Genomic DNA, 24,846 nt, shown 5'->3' with positions numbered 1-24,846 from the left:
CGACTCCCGGACCCGACGATATTTGCCGCATGTCTTCCCTCCCTCTCCTTCCCCCTTTCCTGTTAGCCTACTGTCATATAAGGGACACTAGAGCCCACAAAAGACCCCCTGGAGGGGTAAAAGAAAGAAAAACCTCCTAAGTACCAGTTGCTAACCAATTATTAAATCCCCAAGATGATCAACTGATTAGCCCTACACTGTTTTGATGTTATCTTGATGTTAGAAGTATTATTTTATCTACAGATTCATCTGTTGCTTAAGCGTTCACTAGACGAATGCTAGATCGCTGCATTTAAGAAAATAAAATGTTTATTTTCTTATTTAAAACAGAAACTGAATTGTTTATCTATATATAAAAACATTTTTTAATGATGTATAAAACAGGTTAGACTACATGGTATGGCTGAAAATTCTATCACAATATAAGCACTTGCTATTCAGTATCAATAATTATTGATTAGATATTTGTTTTAAATATCTGAAATGAAATCCAAACTTGTGGTGTGATGCTTCCTGTTTTATCCACAGTTATTATTTTATTTATTTGCCTTTTTAAATTATTTTTAAGCAGTTATGAGACACTGTGGTGAAACAAATCTTAAACTGCTGCTGCGCAACTTACTTTACAGGGTGTTGCTAGGTAACCAAAGAATGAGTGAGTTGCTAGGTAACCACAGAGTGAGTGAGTTAGTTGATTCCAGCTCAAATTTAGCAGCTCAGGCCTAAATCACTTAGAATCCAGTGCAGTTCAGGATCAGAGTTCAGTGAATATTTTGTCAGATATATTATCTATTGATATTAATCATGTGTCCATTGTGACATACAAGACCATTTAAAACAGGCTTAAATGAAAAATCAGCAGAATCTGGCAATTTTTTAACCAAATAATCAATAAAATAATTGATTACTAATATAATTGTTAGCTCCAGCCATAAATGGGATTCAGGTGTCATTTGCTGCATGGTGTATATATATATATTTATAAAACAAGCTTTTCCCCACTCCTCAATCAGTGCAGATAATTTTTCCCGTCTTTATTTTTTTCTTACTGTTGGATTCGGGAAATAGGGTTGACTCAGACCAGCAACAGTCATCTCAAACTATTTTACAGGCATAATAGCAAAATTATGGTAATTTGAAATCCATCCGTGTCATAAACAAGGTGATGAACTCATTAGAAGTGACTCCTGATTGACTCGCTCCACGTCTAACCTTCAGGCAGCGAAAGAGGGAGAAAAACAATGCTGGAGACTGTTTCATGGCAGTTCTCCAAGCACATATTATGGAGTGTGAAAATCTGATCCAATTTCAAGAGAGGTGTTTTATTTTTGACATAAAAAACTCTATACAGCCAAAATGATCTGATTTTGAAAACCTGCTTATATTGTAAGACATTAAGCAACTTTTCTCTTGTTTTTGAAAGGAAATGCATTAAATTTAATAGGATTTAAGCAAGAAAGATTTACATAACCCTTTTAGCAAGAATCTCCTAAAATAAGAGCTTGACTCGTAGTTTCAGGTGATGTGTAGGAAGAAGGTAGGAAAGTGTCAAGTCCCAGGTTTTCACAGGAAGCAAACTGTACCAGCTAGACTGGTGTGTCATCTCAAGAACTAAAGATCACAGAAACTGTGAGTGGAATAAAAGCCGATACATTAGGAGACTAATGGTGGACCATGTGGCCCAGTCTGAAGTAAATAAACTTCCTGATCGATAGCAGTTCTAGGCCTGACCAGAGGTTTTAAAATACTTTTTCCAGTCGTTAAAGCTGCAGTATGTAACTTTTATATAAAAATGTTTTTTTTAAAAATATTTGTTGAAACTGTCACCATGTTGTGGTTGTTTGTTTTGAAACAGATAATCTGTGAAAAGATCGATTTCCTTCAGATTCTCCCTGAGCTAATATTACAGACTGAAGAAAAACAACCAATCAGAGCCAGGAGGCGGGTCTTAGAGCCATCAATCAATCCCGTGTTGTCGCTGCTAAATGAGCTAATGGGGGAGAAACAATTTACCGTTACAGGAAACTATTTATCCACCGTCATCAGTGGCTATGCTAACTAGCTTTAGAATTCAGGCTCTGCTAGCTGCATTGTAGCAGAAAGCAAGAGGGGGAATGAGAGGAGAGGATGAGCAGTGCCACACGGAGGGTGATTGACAGCGCTAAGACTCTCCTCCTGGGTCTGACTGGTTGTTTCTGGTTAGCATTGGGAGCTAAATGTTTTCACAGAACATCTGTCTCATCACATAGCGGCAGTTTGAACAAATATGTAAATAAATATTTTTTATAAAAGTTACATACTGCAGATTTAATATCCATGAACTAGAGTTTTAAAAGTAAACTTAGTCATAAAAGTAACATTTTTCCAAAATGTTATGCAAGAAAATGTAGCTAGTTACTTACCCACCTCTGGATATAGATACTTGTGATTATATATAGTTCAGTATTTCTATCATAATCAAATGTTTGAGCTAAAAACAGCTCAAACATTTGATCACATTTTAAAGTTTAAGAAGGGAAATTGGTAAAAAGTGATGCTTTTCTATGTATATTTTATTAAATACACTCCATATAGTCGTCCAATCAGGCATTCATGGCGTCACTCTGTGCAGCCAAACTATTTTATCCTGATGAAATTTGTTGAAAATCTTCATCTTGTTCTGCAAAAGTTGCAAATTTGAAAATAATTTTGAAGAAGCGAGGAAGTCTAAAAGTGTCTCCTTTTGACAGTCTCAGGAAATGTGACTTCCTCCCTGAATGAATTAGAAAATAGCCTAATGACAGTCTCCGTTGGTGCAACTTGTATGACTCCTCTTGTTGAATTTTAATTGAGCATCAGGGGAATGCTTCTCCTTTCTAAGTGATGAAATACAAATTTGGCTTCTCTCCAGACATTCATGTAGTGTCTCCGTCTCGTTTAGAGAGGGAGAATATTTCAGATTGTGCATGTAAAAGGTTTTGTGTGCAGAGAGCACAGCATGTTTGGGTCGATACGGTTTCAGATCCCAGATCATTTCTCAAAGCTGTGTGTTTTCCATCTACCAGGGTAATGGCAGTCTCTGAGGCTCTATGATTTATCAAATGGAAAAGGTCACAACCGCGAGCTGCAATTAATTCTGTCTGCTTTTATTTGGTGTTGCTCAGGAGTGTGCACCCCATCAGTGGCATGTGTCATTACAACGCCTGTCTTCAGGATAGGGGCGCAGGGAGGAGTGGCATTTATTAACAGGTTATATATAAATGTACACAAACAAACTTTCCCAGACTTGTAAAAATAAGAACTTTACTGATGCATCTGTAGGATTTAATAAGAAAGTAGAAACCAGGTGTTTGAGATTTCAGAAAAATCTGTGGTGAGAATTTGGGTTTAAGACACAAACACAAAACCTTACCAAGTAATTTTGGTCGAGTTTTTGTGCAAATGTCTTAGAGCAAAAGTTTTGAGTACAAGCATTACAAGTTTTGAGAAGAAAGACTTGAAATCTTGCTTTCAAAATGAAAATGTGTGCTCTCGAATTATGGCAGAGAAATCCCCCCATAGTTTTGGTTTGCCTTGTGTTTAGTGCAGAGTTAAAACAAAGATAGTTAGAACAAACACTCTAAGGTCCTGTTTACATGACAACAGTTTCGGGTGAAAACAGAAGAGTTTTGTTGCGTTTGTAGTGTACATTGACAAAAAACCACCAAATGTTTTCTCTGACAACGGCACAGATTGAAAACGGGTTACAGAGTGCAATGTTTCTGAAAGGTACCGTTGTCTTGTAAACATAATAAAAGGATCTTTTCTGTCAGGGAATCCCTAGCTCATGCATAGTATGATGCAAAACATAGCTACTTCCTACAATCCAGAGAAGAAGAAGAACCTACCGACAATGCTGGTGTTACTACAATTCGTGTTTCCCCATCAGATACGGTTCCCCCAGCGTCTCTTCACCGCTCCGCACCGCCCAGGTGGCAAAATACATGTGTGCTTGTTCAGCGCTAAATAACAAGCATTTGCTTGTTCAGAGCTCTTCTCTAGAGAACTACGGACACCGTGAAAGCTCAAACAACGCGTTTCAGCAAAGTTCAGCAAAGTTATCCCACTTTTTTCCAACTGCGCCCTAATCAGATGCACATAGTGTGTGGTTTTCCCCCAGTATCTGGGGGAACGGTACCTGATGGGGAAATGGGTCAATGAAAACGATGAAAATGTAAATGAAAACGACATAAATCAAGACGGCTACGATTTGTGAAATTCCTCTGAATGACACGGAAAGGTACGTTTTTAAGTTTCTTGTGCGTTTAAAAATCACCAAACAAATGATCTGCTGCCTGTTGTTGAATCGCGCCGCAGGAAATGGAGCAGCTTCTTTTCATTTTACAGTTCAGTCTTCTGATGAGAAACACTCTCTATCTCAGATTAGGCACCTTGCCTCAGGGAAGGTTTATTTTCGTCACATTTCTGCCTTAAAAATACTCTGCGCTTCATAAAGCCGTGGCATTTCTTTTTATTCTACTCACAACTAATGCTGAAATCATTTTTCTTAATCTAAATCATCTTGAGTCTTCAGTTTTTTCTAGAAGCAAACAGCTGTAGTTCCTATGGCAACCGCAGTGTTTAGAGATCAAACTTATTGCTATGCAGACCAATTAAATGTTATAATCCTTCAGAAAACAGTGGTGGAAAATTCAGCACTCGGCTGTAGGTTGCAGGACTTTCCCGCAGAAATATGAAAAAGGATTCAGATGTTTGATTCTTTTACTGCTTTGACCTTTTGGATTCGCTCCTCTCACGCTGACCTTTCAATAAACACAGCTGCAAGCTTCTCTTCCTCAACCCTGATGTTCCACAGATGCATTCACGCGAAAATCACCAAATAAGCACCAGCTATATTCAGCGAGAGTGTCACTGAGATCAGCTCCTGATTGTTGCTGAGAAGCTCTGCGTATTCTCCGCCGTCAGCCTGACGGAGAGCTGGGATGAAGGCTTTGTGCTCGACGCCTCAGTAGCTGGATGTATAGTATGAGAGGAAATGCTGATGGAGCCTGCTCTTTATTTTTAGAGTCAATCTCCTGTTGGTGCTCAGTCTCAGAGAGGAGGCTGTGAGTCATGGGGAAAAAAAAAAAAGAAGAAAAATGATGAATGCTAACTGCTAAACCCCCGTGGTGTGGTAAGAACCTTGCATCTCCTGTCTGTATTGTTAGGTGAGGCGCAGCGATTTGTTTTTCTAACCAGATACAGAAGTTTTCTCACTGGAAAATCTTGGTAGTTTTCTCGCAATGAGGACTGAATAGTTTGGCTTTCTTAGTCGAAGTGGAATATTGACAAAACACTTGATGCGCCCACTCAGTCCTCAAACTGAGCTGTCTTACTGCTGCACATTTTCTGGTTATTAACCATCTGATGGAGACATGAACTCATTACTGATGGATGCATTTCAGCACATTCTCTCCACTACCAGTTGTAAAATTATAAGATATCTATCACAGTGAACTTATAACATATATATTTATTCACGTATTTTACTCACGTTTTTTATTGCAAATATCTTAGTACACTTGAAATAAGAGAAAACTAACTTATAAGTAATTTTTCAGCACAATATAGCAGCTTGTTTTAAGTAAATAATTCCTTAATATTAGTGAACAAGTACTAGTTCCACTGGCAGATAAATTTACTTAAAACAAAAAGATTGTTTCCATGTTACAAGTGTAATTATTTACCAACAGAAGTCAATATTAATGAGATATTCACTTAAAACAAGCTGCTATTTCTTGCTGAAAAGTTACTTGTAAGTTTGCTTTTGTCTTATTTCAAGTGTACTAAGATATTAAAATACTTGGTAATTTTTTTTTGTTTGTTTTTGCTGTGCAAAGGTGACATGTTATACTTCCTTGAACAGGTTAGGATGTATATGGGTTGATTCAAAACTTGTTCCTAACTTTTTTTTTTTTAAATCATTCTTAGATGATGATTTTTTATTTTGTTCTGCCTATTTTTAGTTGTTTTCGGGCCTCTTGTCACTTTAAATGCAAACAATCTGCTTCTGGCCACGCCCCCAACTCAACATTTACACTCGCGCGTGAAAATGGCTGCAAACAGATTCACAATTACAAAACCTTGCATCTTTAAAAAGCAGAAGTGGAGCCTCCTGCACAACTAACAAGGTTGCAGCAAATGGTTTCTGGATGGTAAGTCAATAACAAAACATTTGTACTTTCCAGTAGTCATTTTACATTCCAGAAGGTTTTGAAACTGCTAATTTTACAGACACAAAAAACATTAATTTATTTCCAGAAAATGGCAGTTCAACAATTTTTGGAAGAGGCAGAAACTTGAATAGATGTAAATCAATTGGCAAAATATGAATTATAATTTGACACACACAGAAAGAATTACTTATTGCCAAAAACTGGCTTGGTGTTTGTTTTTTAAGCATTTGGGATGTTTTTAGAAACAGTAGAAACCCAAATTTAAGTTAACAAAAATGTAAATTTTGCAAAAAATTTCAAAAACTCCAAATCTTGCCAAAGATTTTTACTCTTGTTTCTATTACAAATATCATCACACTTGAAATAAGACAATAAAACTAACTTACAACTAACTTTTCAGCAAGATATAGGAGATTGTTTTAAGTCAGTAATTCCTTAAAATTGTTCTAGTTCCATTGGCAGATTAATTTACCAAAAATATTTTTATCCATGTTACAAGTTAATTATTCTGAACTAGACCTTTTTCATTAACATTCAAGAATTATTGACTTGAAACAAGCTTTTATACATTTCTGAAACTTTTCAATTAGTTTTGTCTTAATTCAATTTTACTAAGATATTTGCACTAGAAACTATACAGAAATCTTGGTAAGATTTAGTTTTTGCAGTAATACATCCCCTATAATTATAATAAAAAATGTCTTCTGCATGGTTTTCCTCTAGTTTCTACAAGATAAGAGACGTTTATTTCTAGAGCACATTTCAACAAGAAGTCAATTCAAAGAGTACATGTACATTTTTCGGCATTTTTGCAGTTTTCTGGAAGTTTGTTCCAGATTATAGAAGCATAAAAACTGAACTCTCCTTTTTTGGTTCTGGTTCTGGGGAACCAGAACCCTCCACTGACCGTCTGATTGAATCTGCTAAATGAGAACTTCCTTTTTGTTTTGATTTTTTGGACTGAATTTAAAGCGTTAGGGCTGAAATAGCAACATATAAGGATGTTATTATCTCTTTTCTGAAAGCTCACTGCGCCTCACCTCTCTATGAATACATTTGGTCTGGAAGTCAATTAAAATGTGATCACTTTCAGGCAGCTTTTCCGTCAATCCAGCAAACATCATTTGTGCAGCTCTTTTCATGCAGACAGGTGTAACACAGAGCTTTCCGGAGGTTAATGGTTTTGGGTTTTATACAGCGGTAACTTGATTGTGTTGTTTCTGTGCTGAATCATCAACAGATACTTTAAAAAATGTTCAAACTGGGATATGACTCAGAGGAAGAAAGGTTTCCATCCCACAGATGGATAGCTGGTAAAACCCTTTAGTGTTGCACAACTAACAGTCGGAGTGCTTCTGTAACTCATGAAACTGGCAGAATGTGATGAATCCCTGTTGCACCCACTGATGAGGGGGATTCGTCTGCTCTTAAATCAATACGGATTTGAGATCCTGCTTTAATTGTGGGTGAAACGCGTTCTGTTTTTGTTGTTGTCAGTGATGAAGCCTCCTTGAATTTGCCACCTATTTGATTCTGTCCCGGCCAACAATGGCTAAAGCTTATGGCTATTGATCGGCATGTCAAAAATCTCCTCCATTCATTGATTGCCTATTCACACTTTATCTTGTTTATATTCACTTTGCTGTGATTGGGTGAAAGGCGGCGTAAACCCTGGACAGCTCAGCCGTCCATCACTCGTCTGAAGCGCAGAGGAACGCTCACAGCTGTAGAGAAATCACAGATTAGCCCCACAAACGTTTTCTTGTTTTAATTTATTTGAAGGGAAAAAAACAATTGAATCCCAGGGAGAACATGCAAGCATGAAGTTGAGTTTCCTTGGCTGTGCGGTTCTGTTTGAGGTAAAGAGACGCCTTATGGTCCAACCGGTGGAAGTTTGTCAGATGTTTTGTGTTGCAGGCTGAAACGATTAATCGAATTATTCATGATTAATCAATTGTTGAACTAATTTAGCAATCGGTTAACCATTAACTGGAGTATACAGACTCTTAAAAAACGCAATTAGCTGAAAGAACAACACACTCAGAGCAGCAATTATCCTAAAACTGTCCAAAAATATACATTTTTCATAATTCTGGCTCAAAAAACTCATACTAAGCCCCCTTTGCTATCTACACTGTAAAAAAAGTCAGTAAATTTACGGTAAAAAACTGTAAAAAACCAACAGTTTTTGACCGTCGTATCCAAAAACATTGCATTACCGTAGAAATTACATGGAACTACCGTAAGTCGAAACTGCAAAGAAAGTCAGTAAATTTACGGTAAGAAATGGTAAAAGACCAACAGTTTTTGACCGTCGTACCCAAAAACATTGCATTACCGTAGAAATTACATGGAACTACCGTAAGTCGAAACTGCAAAGAAAGGCAGTAAATTTATGGTAAGAAATGGTAAAAGACCAACAGTTTTTGACCGTCGTATCCAAAAACATTGCATTACCGTAGAAATTACATGGAACTACCGTAAGTCAATACACATATATATCATGAATTGTTGACAGTCATGAGCAATAAAAAAAAGGATTGTAAAAATAATAGAAATGGTAAAATCCATAGAAAAATTGTATTCTTTACCAGTAATTAATAATCAATGGTACTAATTTCCCAAATTACAAAGTTTGTTGAAGTTAATCAGCAAAATGTTGCATAGAACTACATTACAATAATTGATTTCTACAAATACATCTTAAAATATATTACTCTCTTCTATTGACTTGTAGTGCAGGGGTTCTCAAAATGTTCTGCTTATAAATCTATATATTGTATTTAGTAAATAGTTATAGGGTGACTCAATCATAAGCATTTTAAAACAATGCAACACAGTTGCTTAGCAAAATAATTGCTTTCATTATTTAATCATTTATTGGGAAATATTAATATATTTATTCATAGTTATTCATTCAAGCTTTCTCTTTTTACTCATAAGGTTCTCCATACCCAGTGGCGCAACTGCACATTATTCAGGTGGATGCTGCGCCCCTATGCGTTGCATACACTGCATACCCACTTTTTGCGCCACTGTCCATATCTTTCAGGGGTCACATCACAATGATTTTCATCTTTCGACTCCCTACCTCGGGAATCCTGTTCTAGTCAACATTTCTAAGATAAATAGAAGCTCTAGTGACCGTTCATTGAACGTGGTCTGATAGGACCAGTAAATGGTAATGAGGGAGGGTGAAGACATGCATCTTGGGTGGTGAGACCTAAACTCGAACCTGTGACTACAGCGTCAAGAACCTTCTCTGTTGTGTGTTACTTCTGAGCCACCGCAAGGGTACTGCATGTTTAGGCTAACAGAGAATCGTTTCTGAGTGACGTCACCCGTACAAGATCGCTCCTCCCCACTCATCTTCATGTGTCCCCATGACATGTTTTATAAACAGAGTAAGGACCATACGCAGTGTTTTGTTCATTCGCCGATTAAATAAAAAGAAATAGAATAATAGCAGCTACAGTGTGTGAAGAGCATTACACTCACTGAGACTTGAGTCCTAGTGTCCATGAAAATGTGTCGTTCAAAACAATCAAATCGTGCGTAAATATTACACCACTAACAGAATTTACATGTACCGTCAATCCTTACATAAACACAGAGTTCTCCATTTTCTGTTGAGTATTTAAGCACAAGCGGGACAGCGGTTGCAATCGATTACCCAAGTTGCTTGATATGTTAACTGCGGTTTAGTTATGATGCAGTCTGACGGTGGGAGGTCTCTTGTCTAAAAAGGTCCGGAATATAATTTACATAAGGACGTAGTTGTCTTTAATACCAAGAACATAGGACAAAAACAGAAGAGATTTAATCTTGACCACGTGCCGACGATCGAACCCAGGTATTCTGAAGGAGAAGTGCAGACAAGCACCAGTGTGCTATTTTCCTTCAACTCGAGTGAAAGATTCAGATCCAACTACTTGGCACATCTCCTGTACATTAGCACCTGACAGGATCCTGTTGGCATTAAAGTGAAGTGCAGCACAAATGTCCTTGTATTAATGACTGGTGTGAGGGCTGAAATTATAGATAAAACGGAAAAAAACTGGTGAAAAACAATAAGATTTGAAAATATAATAGCCCGAGAATTCCAAAACATCTAATTGTAACCCTCTTCATACAATGAGAACGTATCGTTGCCTCGGGGCTGGGGGGGTTGAGCGAGTGAGCATCGCTCCTTCACCCCGCCCCCCAAGACAGCGCTCCTTCCTCTGACGGGGGTGGGGCGCCGATTTATGTTTTCGCGTCCACCTGAAAAATGTGTGGTTGCGCAACTGTGTTTACCCTTATTAACTTCCTTAGAATTTCCACCCCTCCCACTTTCTTAAACGGGGTCTTTTGTGAAGTGCGCATGTTCCAAACGCAAGTTAACAGTGCTGAAAAAAATAATTAAAATATATTTCATTTTATTTTTATTACGAAATGAAATACATATTATTAAAAGTTAAAATAGCACAGCATATTGAAATAACCTATTAAATAAATAAATATATAAGAGATAAATCACGTTTCTGCCACTTCCGGAGCAGAAAACCGCTGCTCTCTGTCGTACTCAAAGGGAATAAGACACCTCTCAGGTTCTGCCCCGTGCCGTTTCCAGGTAAGGACCTGCTCCGATTAAACCCTAATTTACTAATCTACAAAGGAAATGTTTACTTGCAATTTCTGTGGCAATTTGGCTAAAACATTAAGACTTTATTTACTTCATTGTAAGCTACATCGAAATGAGCCGCGATGTTTATTTAAATGCGCTGCTGCTGGTTGCAAAGACACGTTCTTGCGTTATGAAGCGTTGAAGGCTCATTTTTATCGGAAACACAACACCTCTGGTCCTAGTAGCGTCGGAACGGTTGTTACCGACTTTAAATGCTCGTTGGCATTGTGTGACCACCAGTGTCAAACTACTAAGGCTCTAATAGCTCACTTGAAGCATCATATTGTGGAAGGGCGTGTTGTGAATTGTCCTTTCAGAGGATGCAAAAAAGTTTTTCATGTGAAGTCCTCGTTTACTGCCCACATTTCCCGGAAACACAGAGATCTTGCAGATAATATCCATGACTCATACAAATGTTCTGGTTCTCAGTCATTATCTGTTCACAATGATCCAGATAACATCGAGTCGCAAGGAAATGAGATTATTTTACAGACAGCTCCAAATGAAAGTGATAATGATATTACTGAGGATTTCAGTGATCTTTTTTTTAGAAATGTCTCTCTATTTTACTTGAAATTGCAAGGGCAGTTTCTATTACCAGCTTCAACCATCCAGAATATTGTTGAGGAGATACAAAATATACACGAGTTGGGCCAGACATACTGTTTGAGCAAACTTTGGTCACTGCTAAAAAATGAGACACCATTATCAGATGAAGACATCACCAACATTTGTGAGTCTGTCAAGGGATCTGATCTATTCTCTATATGCCATACTGGGCCGATGAGGACAGCACACTCAAGAGTGCAAACCTTCAAAAAAAACTTCAACTATGTTGAGCCTAAGAAAATATTTTTAGGAAGAGATGAAAACAGAACAGATAGGTTTGCCTACTATGTTCCTCTGAGGAAGACTTTGAAATGTTTGTTGGAGTCTGATCTGTGGAAGAAATCAAGGCAGCACACGTCTGAGTCTCCTTCAGACATTTTAAGTGACATTAATGATGGTCAGATATACAAATTCAACAACTTTTTTGTGGAGAATCCATCATGTCTCAAGCTAATACTGTACCAAGATGCATTTGAAGTGGTTAATCCTTTAGGCTCAGCAAAGACGAGACATAAGATATTAGCCGTGTATGTGTCTGTTGCCAACTTGCCACTTCATGTACGGTCTGACACAGACCACATGTCACTGGTTTTATTGTGCAAGGAAAAAGATTTCAAGGAATTTGGGCATTCTAAAGTTCTTTCTGAGTTACTAGAAGACCTGAGGCTGTTGGAGGAAAATGGGATTGTAATGGTTGATGAAACGGTAGTTAAAGGAACTGTATTTTGCATTGCTGGAGATAATCTAGGCTCACATTGCATTGGTGGGTTCTCTGAAAATTTCAGTCGCACACAGCATTTCTGCAGATACTGCTTAATAACCCGATCAGAATTTCAGGGTGAGGACCCAAATGTGTGTGGACCACTCCGCACTATTGAGAGGTACAACTCTGCTCTTGATGAACTCCAGACAGCTGAGGAACCGGACGTAGAAGGTGTAAAGTTCAGGTCAATATTTAATTCTTTGAAATACTTTCATGTCTGTCTTCCAGGTTTACCTCCTTGTCTAGGTCATGACCTCTTTGAGGGAATTGTATCTTATGACCTGGCATTGTACCTGAAATATTTAATTAAGAAAAAGGGATGGTTCACTTACTCCACTTTGAACAGGCGCATTAAACAGTTCAAATATTGTGACTCTGATGCCTCCTCGAAGCCGTGTGAAGTCACTTATAACGCAGCAAAGCTCTCAGGACAGGCTACGCAGAACTGGAACCTTCTAAGGCTGTTGCCCCTCATTATTGGCGACAAAGTACAAGATACAGCAGATGATGTGTGGCAGTTGACTCTCCAGCTGAAAGATACTGTAGAGTTGATATGTGCTCAGAAAATTTCTTTGGCTCAGATTGCATATCTTGACGTTGTTATTCAAGAGTATTTGGAGACAAGAAAAGCGCTTTTCCCACAATGTAATCTAAAACCAAAGCACCATTATTTACGCCACTATCCAGCTCTGATTATAAAATTTGGACCCTTGATTAGACTATGGACAATGCGTTTTGAAAGTAAGCACAGTTATTTCAAGAGGTGTGCTAGACATTTGAAGAATTTCAAAAATCTCTGCCTCACCCTCTCTGAAAGACATCAGATGTTGCAGGCTTATGTTTCAGCAGGCCAAAGCGGTCAGACTATCTTACAGATTAAGTCTGGTTCTCCTTTTTACTCAACATTATACAGTAAATCAATTCAAGATGCAGTTAGGCAGTTTGACTTCACTGAGACCAACACAAATGTCTCATTTGAAATACTCTACAAGGGAACGTCTTACAAAAAAGGCCAATTTCTTGTAACAGGGAGCATGGAGGCAGTGGAGTTTGGTGAACTACAGCTTATATTGATAAATAATGAAACTGTCCATGTTCTGGTCTCGGTGTATATAGCAGAATTCCTTCCCGAGTATCACATGTACTCTGTTAGGAAAGATGATGAAAAGATGCAGTGTCTAAACATCTGTGACTTGATAGATTTCTATCCATTACCATCTTACATAAAGAATGGAAACAAAATGGTTCCACTGAAACACAGTGTGCTGTCACATTAAACCGGGGTTTTGAAAAGTTAAGTCCAGGACCCATTTGCAGCCTTTTGACTGTTTTTCTTTTCTTTTATCTTTTGCCAATGACGATAATCCCCTAATGAAACAGTTTTACTAATCCAGCATGACTGATGGAGTCTTTAGTTTTAATTAAGGCAAAATGAATGCAGAAAACATTAACTATTACCACAAAACATTGCCTACACATTTAAAAGTTTAAAGTATCAAAACTTTTTGCATTCTCTTGTGAGGACCACATGTATCCAGCAAGCCCTGCTGCACCCAGATTTACTTTGAATGAATTTATTCAATTTTGGAGACCTTTAAAATGTCCATAGTGGATCACTTTTTCTCAGTTGAGTAAGAAAAACTGATTAGTTTTTCTTTTTAGCCTCTTTTTTTCTATCACTTTTTTTCTTTGGCCCTTCACTTCTTTCAACTTCAATATTTTGCACCTTAGGACAGAAGGTTTGGACACCGCCATACTAATGATGTTTTGGAAGAAGTCTTAGGTTGTTATTTTTGTGTTAACTGGAGTTCTTTAACTGTTTTGTTCTCAGATATGGATGATGACTCCCGAAGCCTCACACGCAGGGTTATTTATGAGGGGTTGGCAGATCTCCCAGTCTCAACTCTACAGACTTTGGAGGACACACTAGAATCTTTGGGGGTGGAGACCAATGAAGATTTTCAGTATATTAATGAAAATGATCTGAGATCTGTACTAACACCAATTCAAGCAAGGAAGTTACTGAAAGCTTCGAAACAAACCAGTAGGTACATTATTACAGAGATATAGCAGCCTATCTTTACCTTTTGTTCATTACTATATACCTTTTATCATATAGCACAGACCAGTGGAATTTCCAGTGAGCCATCTCTGTCGTTGTCATCTCCTTCTACAACCAGCACATCGTCTGCCTCTTCATTTTCTATACATTCCACGCCAGTAGATTGGGTTGACACTTTTCAAATTCCTTGGAACAGGTTTCCAGAGAACTTGATTGAGTGTTTTGAGAATGAGGCAAGGCCGAAACCCCACCTTCGAAGAGAAATGATTCGGATTGTTGTTGCTTCAATGATGGAGGTGTGTGCTTCTCCTCGCAAGCAAGAAACCACAGAAGTGGCGAAAAAATTGATAGCAAAATATCCACTTTCACTCCAAGATATTATTGAAGGTGATATAGTGGGCCCAGGGTATTATTCACTCGTCAAGCAACTACAAAATCGTATAGAAAATTTGAGACGGGTTTCAAAACCAAAAATAAGGAAGCGTAAAAACATGTTAGATGAAGATGGCACAGTCCCACCAGAGCAAAATGCAGCTGTTCAGGACATTTACGGTTGTATAAAGTGGGACATGGAAGTCATGCCAATCCAGGAGACAGCAGAGACACAGAAAGAGAAAAAAGTCAAATTGAAAATGCTAAGTGAAGAAAATAACTTAAATTCGGACGAGATAAGAGATCTTATGCAGAGAACCTACTACACTCAAAGGAAAGAAATAAACCAGGGAAAAGACCTACAAATTATGGTGAAGGAGTGGCCCTTCCTGTTTCAGGAAATTGGTATGACGATCCACTTCCAGGAGCTTACTGGAGTAAATCTACTAGAGACTTTCCATAAAAATCTCGAAAAAAAGGGTAAAAGACTTCTGGACTACTTAAGGACTGTCTCGGCCCACAAAATTAAACGAGTTCTTCAAACTGTCCGAAACCTGGATATTCTGAGAGGACAGGTCCAGGGCTGCTCTAAAGAGTTGAAAGATCTTGTCCTCCTCCTTCTGTCTCATTTCAATGACAAAGAGGAAACCCTCTTCCACTATGTAGATGAGACATGCCTAGCAGGAGAAGTAAAAGTGGACAACTTGCCTGTCACACCATGCTTGATTGTATGTGGTAAGTAAATATGAATATTCACTGAGTAATTTTAAGAAAGAAATATTACACTGGTTAAAGTTTGTATAAGACTAATTGTTTTCTGGAATATTTTTTGTCAGGAACCTCCTGTTATACTTCCAAGAATTTTATGCTTGGCATTGACGGCAATGTTGTGAATGACCAAATACCAACCTTCACATCCGCTATATGTCTAATGTTAGCAAGTTACTTTTGCTTCAACATTCATTATCCGACTCATCTGGCCTCCACACTTGATTTCATTCAGAGGTAATATTCTTTTGTTTTCCTTCCCTCATTTAGATGAAGTCATATTTCATTACAGTGGTTGATTTTCATGTATTGAATAGGTGCTTCCTAAACATCAATCCAGACCGGGGGACAAAAGTTGAAACCAAGAAGAATAAGAAGAACGTGTCAGTGAACCCAAGGGTCCTTACCCTAATCTCTGAAATCGCAGATCATGAATGGAGAGGGACATATTAAAATGGACATAATAGTCCAGCAGAAATGTAAATTCTGATTTCTTACACACCACTTATAGAGCAGAATACAAATTTCACTGCAAGAATATGGTTTGCAATCTGGATGGATAGAATTTACATTTAGTTTTCATATTTCTTAGTTTTAGGATCTATTGAATTTATTTTAACAGGCTTGCTGTATGTTTTGCGGTAATTATAAATGCCTGAATATGTAGACAAGTTCAAGACAACAGCTACTTTTGTTTCCATCATTGTGAGAGGCTGTTCCTTTAGTTCAGTAAAATGAGAGAAGAGTGACTTGTATTATTTATTTTAAAATTGTAGATTCATTTAATTTAGATGCTCCATTAATATCTCAGCCAGGACTGCAACTAATGATTCTTTTGGCTATCAATAAATATGACAATCATTGAAACCCATACAAAATTGCACTGTAAGTCAGTAAATTTACGGTAAAAAATTGTAAAATGCCAGCAGTTACTGACCAGAATATTCACAGCATTATACTGCCGTAGAAAATACATGGCATTATCATAACTGAATAAACATATATCCTAAATAATTGTGACAGTCACGAATGTAGAAAATACAGAAATATAGTGTAAAAATATAAGTAATTGTAAAGTTCTTAAAAAATTGTAATATTGCCAGCAGTTAATTACCCTAAACTTAACAGTAGCAATCAGCCAAAATTACAAATTTTGCTGATGTTTAGATCTACAATGTAAAAGCGTAAACAAGACTGCAAAATAATTTTTTACAAAGAACAGAATGCTGGTGTGATATTTTGGTTTCTTTTTTAATAATGCCTTTAATACACCAAACTGAAATCTCAGCAGTAGACCAGGCATCGATCTGGCGATCCACCGATTGCAAAGCAAACTCCTACAGCCAACGCCACCATCATTTATGAGAGCATTTGATCATTAACATTAAGAGAACTGTATGTTAGCCCCTCTTGCTTGAATGAAGCTGAAGTTGGTTTCCAATTGCTGCTTCCAATTTGGGAAATGGCTAAAGGGCAATTCCACCTAATTTTTCACTGCAATCAGCATCTTTAATTTACTCTAGCTAAAAAACTACAACACCTAGACTCTTCAAATCTGGACTAGATTATTCTCAACTCATATCAGAATATTTAAAACCAAGTGTGGGATTTGTAAAACCTTTATCTGATTTGTGAAACTTCAATAAAGAACAATTCTAGTGTTATCCAAAATCATACAAGTTGTAAAGTCACCCATCATTGAAGTTTCACAAATACCACACTTGGTTTTGAATATTGTGCTATTAGTAGAGAATAGTCTAGAGCAGGGGTCCCCAAACTTTTTCCTGCGAGGGCCACATAGCTGTTCCTTTCTCTGCTCGGGGGCCGGTCTTAGTTTTTGGAGAAAGATACCTTAGAAACTTATTGTCGGCGGGTGGGGGGGGGGGGGGGGGGGGGGCTGTTCGACACATTCGCGGTCGCTTTTAGATAGATTTTTACCCAGAATGGAAATGGAAAAAACCGTGAGTGAAACGGTGACTGGGACTGACTAGTATATATTTGAGGGAAAGTTAGTTTAACATCTGCTCAAGAGCCCCCTGGTGGTTGAAGAGAAATCCACAAACCAGAAAATACAATATATGAAAAAATACACTGAATGCTCTCTGGTATGAGGAGGCGGGCCAGATCCGGCATTGCCAGACCAAATGACGCAGGCCGTAGTTTGGGGACCCCTGGTCTAGAGAGTTTTTCATTTTGTAATTGTGATAAATAGTAGGGTTTACAGTAAATGGAGACTGTTATTTGTCATGTAAACAAATAATTATCTAGTTTGCATTGCTGCTTGATCCTTCAGCATCAGCAGCAAGATTCTTTTAACTCTGTTCCTGTAGTGGTGTCCTGAACTCAACACAGTAAAGTCACTGTGCTAACTAAGGTTGCTAACTAGGGTGCTGAGAGCCCAGTAGGCCTGGTCCTTGTCAAGATGCTGCTACTGTCTTTGAAATCAAATTTCTGCTATTTTTGCACGTTCAGGAGGAGAAGGGCAACACATCACAGGTGAGTCCCTTTCACGGTTTCAACTGAAGTTAGCTAACTTTAACCAACTGACAAAGAAATGTGTAGTTTCTGAGCCATGCTGTTTATGTACATGCACTGCAGCTAGATATTTTTACTATATGGAACATTTAATCTTCACAGATGCAACACTTCCATTAATGTTTCTGTAGGAACGGCTGCATAGATTATATTTCTGGTCTACTTCAGACTACATGTGCTTAAAGTTATTGTTAATGGCAGAAGCAACTTTTTCCAAGTTTGGTTCAATAATTAATTTGAATTACTTTGAGTGTGAAATGTTCATGCATGCAAGTTAAATCTCTGAAGAACATGTTAGCTTTTGTTTCAATACTTTGGTAATACTTAGAAGTATAAAGCTTGGCATCAGAGATATTATTTAATATTTTCCTTTGACCTCTTGACTCTCACACCCAAAATACTTGCACTAAAGTCACTGGGTCCATGACAGTTGAAGGATTTGAAGATAAGAGAATTTAAATATTAATATTTTACAGCTTTTCTCAGTTTGGGTGCATCTCTCAGAACAGAATTGAAATTCTTAAAACTACCTGTTCAATCTTCAAATTACTGTGTCACTTCTGCACATCAAAAAAATTAGTTTTGCAAGTTTTGCTTTTGTACATCATGTAGCTGGTTATGTACACTTCTATGCTTTTATAATTGTAATTTGCTTTTATCGTCTTGATCAAAATATGTTAACCCTCCTGTTGTCCTCGGGTCAAAATGACCCGCCACTGTGTTAAACCCCCCCCCCCCCAAACAATCCCCTAAATGTAATTTTTTTAACTTGAGATTTTAAGACTTTTCCTAGATTGGCCCAGACAATAGAAAAAGTTCAGTGTTGCTTTTATTCTCATTTCCATGTAAGCTGTACAAAAAAAGGTACAAAGATGGTCTTCAGGTCAAAATGACCCGTGAGGCAAATGGAGTTGAAATCAAGGTCACAGAGTTATTTACAAACCATAAAATGTTACAAAGTTTTAGTTGTGTCTCAGATCAATCAGTAGCAGAAGTGAGCAGAGAGTGGAAGGCCAATTTTCCGAGCCACAATGCCAGTCAAACTCTTTCACACCTACTCAAGACTGATGCGATTTGATGACCGTGAATCAAGACCAGCAAGACGTATGACAGACAAACTTGCAGCCATAAGAGAGGTATGGGACAAGTGGGTGGAGCGGTTGCCCTACCTCTACAATCCAGAGCCTGATGTAACAGTGGATGAGCAACTGGTTCCATTTAGAGGTAATCTGTTTTCATATTTGTAATAAAAGTGATTTTCACTATTGATTTCTTTGACTGTTTTCTGTGACACTGATACTAATCACTGATGCTAATGTCTTTTGTCCAAAGGTTGTTGTCCTTTCCGGCAGTATATGCCCAGCAAGCCAGCAAAATATGGGATCAAGTCATGGGTGGCTTCTGAATCAAGCTATGCTTGGAAAATGCAAGTCTATACTGGGAAGTCAACCAGTGGATGCCCAGAGAAGAACCAGGGGTTGCGAGTTGTGCTTGATGTGACAGAGGGACTGAGGGGTCACAATGTGACATGTGACAATTTCTTCAACTCTTATGAACTCGGACAGCAGCTCCTGAAGAGGAAGATCACCATGGTTGGTACAGTTCAAAAGAACAAGCCTGAGCTCCCACCTGCACTGCTTGGGTCAAAGGAGAGAGAGGTCTTCTCCTCAAAGTTTGCCTTCACACCCACCACCACTCTAGTTTCCTACCTCCCAAAGAAAAACAAGAATGTAGTTCTTCTGAGCACACTGCACAAAGACGGCGACATTAGTGACCGTGAGGACAGGAAGCCAATCATCATCCTGGAATAAAACCGAAACAAAGGAGGTGTGGACAACCTAGATAAGGTGATTGGAGCATATAGCTGCAGAAGAATGACTGCCCGCTGGCCCCTGGTCATCTTCCACAACATCATTGATGTGTCCTCCTACAATGCCTTTGTGATTTGGATAGAGATCAACCCAACCTGGATGTCTCATAAGCACAACAAGAAGAGGGTGTTCCTGGAGCAGCTAGGAAAGGCACTTGTAACTCCACTCATTGAAAGAAGGAAGCATGTCCCCCACACAGAAGCCTCAGCAGCAGTTGTGAAAGCTATTCAGAGTGCAGCAGCTCCTGATCAACCTGAGGATCCATCTACCACAGCCACTTCCTCAGCTAAGCCAAGTAAGAGGAAGAGATGTCAGTTCTGCCCTCAGACTGTAAAACACATACTGTGTGCTGCAGGTGTAAGAAATATATCTGCAAAGGCTGTGCACTTGCATACTGCCCTACATGTGCCAATTAGTTGAATGGGTTATGTTATTTTTCATATTTTTGTATTGTACATCCTCTTGTTCACTGGAGAAAAGTAAAAGAAAATTAGTCACTGTGATGAATAAAAATGCATTCGAAACTCATTTTGCACATTTTTTTTCTTAAGCTATAGAAATTCAAGTGGAGAGGGAAAAGTCAAGTATTCACACATTTTGTGGTGAGTGACAATATACAAGATAGAATTTGGTGTTTAAAATTCAATTAAGCTGCTTATATTGGGGGTTTATTGAAGACGGGTCATTTTGACCCGGAGGATAAAGGGTGTATACAGAAAATGAGGACAACAGGACAACAACGTGTCTGTGTTGAATTCTCAACTTCCAAAATAGCATCAGTTCATTGTGTAAGTCTTAACATGCATAAGTCTTAAAGTTGTCATAATGTGAATCATATATTAATTAATTTATATTCTATTATTTTCTAAATCTGTCCTGAATTGGTAAATTGCTCCCAAGTGAGTCCTGAGTTTCTCTAACAGGTCAGTGTATGAACCATTAGCTCAACCAACGATCAACCAGTTTTCTGAAACAGATTGGAGGTGCATCTTGTGAACCATCAGTTGGCAACATTATGCTCTATATAGTCAGAACACAACACAATGTTACATGTCTGAGAACTGATGAACAAGTATCTGGGCAGAGTGAACAGCCAGAGAGAAGAAGAGGAGTGAGGCTGAGGAGGAAATAGTTGGGAGGAAAGCAGAAGAAGAGTCAGAAGAGGCTGAGGACATCTGCCAGTTTCCATCAGTCCAACATCAGGACATGGCTGAGACCCACAACATGATGCTGATGGAGGTCCTCCCACCCTACTGTTCATTCCTTAACCCCACTGAGGAAAAAAGATTCCTCAGTGGAGTTAAGGAACAAAGTGACTATGGAAATTAAAATGTAATGTAATTTCTACAGCACTGTACAGTTTTCCTTGAGGAGATTGTCCTGTGGCTCCTTTTCTACTTTTTTTGTTCTCTGCATTTCTGTCTTTTTCTTTCTGAATCACCATGGCATGGTCCATGAATAAATTATAGCAAAAGCGTAAATCAGTGTTTCTCAATCCTGGTCTTCAGCGTCACCCTGTCCTGCAGGTTTAGGTATTTCCCTTCTGCCACACACCTGAATTGTATCTCTGGATGATTAACAAGCTTCTGCAGTACTTGATTGTCATCCAATCATTTGAATCAGCTGTTCTGGAGTAGAGGCACATCTAAAACATGCAGAGCAGGGGGGCGTTGAGGACCAGGGTTGAGAAACACTGGCGTAAATGATCCTTTTGTAGTCTCTTCTCATGACTAATCGATTTGACTGTCTTATCTGTACATAGAGAGACTATAACTTATTATTTTGAGTCACTGATATGTTAACAGACAGGATTTTAAGAGCTGAACTAAGGATTTTGAAAGCAAACAAATGCTATTTTTCCTGTTTCTACAAATTGTTTTGAGAAATGCGCTTACTGTTTTGTAAATGCCAACAATGACTCGAGAAATGCACCAAAAGTGACTGAGAAAAACTAACCTAGCATAAATTGTCTCAGCTGTATCAATTTGTTTGCCTGTATGAAAAGTGTTCACATTTACAGCTTTGTTTCTGCTAGCTTGCAGGAAATGTAACTTACATAAATGGTTGAAGACAACCTATTGGCCTTCATGAGACTCAGATAAATGGTGAGTATCTATTTCATAAATTGCCTAAAACAGTTATATTTGTTTTTATTTGTTTTTTGTTTGTGTATTTTGTCTGGTTGCAGACCAGAGGATCACACCTGTTGACAACAAACAAAGGTTTAACTACTGAATTTTCAGTCAGAAATGATCACACCACCTGGTTGAAGTACCTGTGTCCATATGCAAGTCAACAAAGGTGAAACAAACATTTAAGCGAATAAGATGTTCATGTAGTGCATCTTTCTAACTTTTTCTTTTTGTTTTCCAGCAGAGAGGAAACACCCGATTGACAACATGCGAGTCTCAATTTCAACCTGTGACTGGGAAGACTACAACCATCCTGAGCAACGTCTGATCTCAGCGACTTGTGACTCTCAACCCAGAACAAGAATCCTTTTATCACCATTTTGTCTTCTACAATATGTTATCTCTTATGTGGACACATACTGTTTGTTTTGTTTTTGTTTTCCAGATCTCAGTAATACCGTGAGGAAACTGGACATAAAATAGAATCAGTTCTTTTTTTAACTTGACTTTTTAAATAGAAATTGTTTCTTTAAGTGGATTACTCGTAATCTGTATTTTTGTTTAATTAGAAATTATTTTCTTTATAACTTTCTGTATAGAAATGCTTGACAAGTTACACTTCCTTGGTTGTTGTACTATAATTTGTATGGTAAAATTCTGGTAGGAACAGAGACCAGTAATTTACCATAAGTTTTTTTTGGGGGGGAGGGTTTACAATAAAATGTCAATATATCATACAGTCTGGATGTGTTTTTCACTCATGTAGATATTATGCCTCAGTCAGCATGACCGTATTTACTACGGCAAAACCACATTTTATTTTTTTTAAAATATTTTAGGAAGTACGGTATTTTACCGTATATTAAAAATACGGTAAAATCCTGCATGTACAAAATACGGTGAAAAACTGGCAGCTGTGGTTGCCAGAATTTTACCGTATATTAAAAATACGGTAAAATCCTGCATTTACAAAATACGGTGACAAACTGGCAGCTGTGGTTGCCAGAATTTTACCGTATTTTAAAAATACGGTAAAATCCTGCATTTAGCAAATACGGTAAAAAACTGGCAGCTGTGGTTGCCAGAATTTTACCGTATTTCAAAAATACGGTAAAATCCTGCATTTAGCAAATACGGTAAAAAACTGGCAGCTGTGGTTGCCAGAATTTTACCGTATTTTAGAATTACGGTAAAAAACTGGCAGCTTTGGTTGCCAGAATTTTACCGTATTTTAGAAATACGGTAAAAAACTGGCAGTTTTGGTTGCCAGACTTTTACCGTATAAAGACGGTAAACTTCTGGCAACTCAGCTGCCAGTTTTTTACCGTAAAATGAGGCCGTTTTTTTTTACAGTGTAATTATTATTTGGTTAATCAAAAAAAATAATAAAAAACAGTATTGATAAGTTGAAAGTGATTCATATGATTAAGTTAGAAGTATTTCTTTAGCTGCAGATGTTATAAATTATAATGTTCACTAAAGGAATATTATGAAATAATAAAATGTTTATTTCCTTCTGTGAAAAATTTATCATTATTTTTTTAAATATGGTTTTAATTTAAGGATATGCAGAAAGTGGCTATTTTTACACTGATAATCAATTAATCATCAGAATAATCAATCGATTTATCGATAACTACTTAGCTGTAACCCTTTAAATATTACAGATAATTTTCAGATTTGTCTGTTATTTTGTTAAAAACCGTGAATTAAGCTAAAAGTGATGTTTTGGACTGCCAGAGCATCCAGAGAAAACCCAAACATGCAAACCTTATTTTGATTTAACCACACTGAGTAAACTAAATGACTCAAGTCAAAAGTTTTACTTTTCAAAACTTTTTTTGCTTTACTTCACACAGATATCCCTGCAGTGATGGCACATTTTTCAATCCCTTAAACTAATAAAATGAAACATTTTAGTGAAAACTTTGACTGAGATAAAAGCGAACGGAATCGCAGCTTTTGATGATTCCTTAAATATTGGACACTTCTATTTAAAATTGGGCGACAGACCTAATAAACCGTTGGAAGATATTTACTCTCACTTCTATCCAGTTTTCATTTTACCCCAAATTGAAAGTTTTTTTTTTATCATTACTGAAGCCGCCTGGAAACTCTCCTCAGCAGATTATTTTCTGCTAATTAGCTCAACTCCGCAGGAACCAGGCCTTCAGTTACAAAGACGTGCTGGTTTTTAACACTTTATGATCAAAGTGTTTTGGGTTTTAGCTACAGAGTAACTTAAAAAGAGATTTATTTTTCTAATGTCTCGAACCTTCCTTTTTTTTCCTTTTAAATCCAGGCTTTCACGAAAAGAGCTGTTTTGACTGATTTCCTCCAACATGTCAACATTTCCCATTGTTGGAAGAAAAAATGCCTTGGACATTCCTGGCAGCTACATAATCACCTCCCACATCGTCTTTTGTGTTATCGTTGTCTTTGTCTCCAAACATCTGTCAGCTGGGCTGGTTTTGTTCAAATCTCCCATTTTAAGAAGGTGGATGTATAGTTTTATGAAGCAGGTTTGTGTTGTAAAACCATAAATAAACCAAAACTTTAGTCTTGGATTTGTGTCGCTCCTTGTTTGCATTTCAAACTAAGCTATGCTAAGCATGTTATTAAATGACCAATGCACAGTAATTAAATGCAAAACATTTGCTTCCTTTTGTTTCATAACAAAAAACACCTTTCCGATTTAACTCAGGAAAAAAAAACACATTACTGGATAACTTTATTTCACTTTTTGCAGCAGGAAAAGCTGTAAAAATATATCTGGGGATATTTGCAGTGAATCATTTTTTTATTTGCTGCAGTTTTTTGTGTTAAATGTGCATTTCTTTAAATTTTTGCAACTTTTCTTCAAATATTTGTGCA

The 24,846-nt window shown here is 37.6% G+C and overlaps 4 protein-coding genes across 7 annotated transcripts in view; all 4 read left to right on the top strand.

The window, feature by feature from the left end:
• drp2 (dystrophin related protein 2) overlaps window positions 1–24,846 on the top strand; it is a 258,718-nt gene that overhangs the window by 9,502 nt on the left and 224,370 nt on the right. The window lies entirely within an intron of this gene.
• Window positions 10,736–16,650, top strand: LOC111606962. Its single transcript, XM_023328540.1, has 5 exons — window positions 10,736–10,806; window positions 14,064–14,276; window positions 14,352–15,401; window positions 15,503–15,671; window positions 15,752–16,650. Exons 2-5 carry the CDS (start codon window positions 14,066–14,068, stop codon window positions 15,885–15,887), a joined length of 1,566 nt encoding a protein of 521 aa, XP_023184308.1. The 5' UTR covers window positions 10,736–10,806; window positions 14,064–14,065; the 3' UTR covers window positions 15,888–16,650.
• On the top strand, window positions 10,813–12,411 carry LOC111606963. The gene is made up of 2 exons (XM_023328541.1): window positions 10,813–12,232; window positions 12,307–12,411. The coding sequence occupies exons 1-2, from the start codon at window positions 10,855–10,857 to the stop codon at window positions 12,309–12,311; spliced, it is 1,383 nt and encodes a 460-aa protein (XP_023184309.1). The 5' UTR covers window positions 10,813–10,854; the 3' UTR covers window positions 12,312–12,411.
• On the top strand, window positions 18,859–20,342 carry LOC111606964 (piggyBac transposable element-derived protein 3-like). The gene is made up of 2 exons (XM_023328542.1): window positions 18,859–19,193; window positions 19,302–20,342. The coding sequence occupies exons 1-2, from the start codon at window positions 19,001–19,003 to the stop codon at window positions 19,778–19,780; spliced, it is 672 nt and encodes a 223-aa protein (XP_023184310.1). The 5' UTR covers window positions 18,859–19,000; the 3' UTR covers window positions 19,781–20,342.

This window comes from Xiphophorus maculatus, chromosome 23, assembly GCF_002775205.1.
Source record: "Xiphophorus maculatus strain JP 163 A chromosome 23, X_maculatus-5.0-male, whole genome shotgun sequence".
NCBI classification, from domain to species: domain Eukaryota; kingdom Metazoa; phylum Chordata; class Actinopteri; order Cyprinodontiformes; family Poeciliidae; genus Xiphophorus; species Xiphophorus maculatus.
The sequence above is the reverse complement of the archived record's forward strand: the minus strand, read 5'-3'. Positions and strand labels throughout refer to the sequence as shown.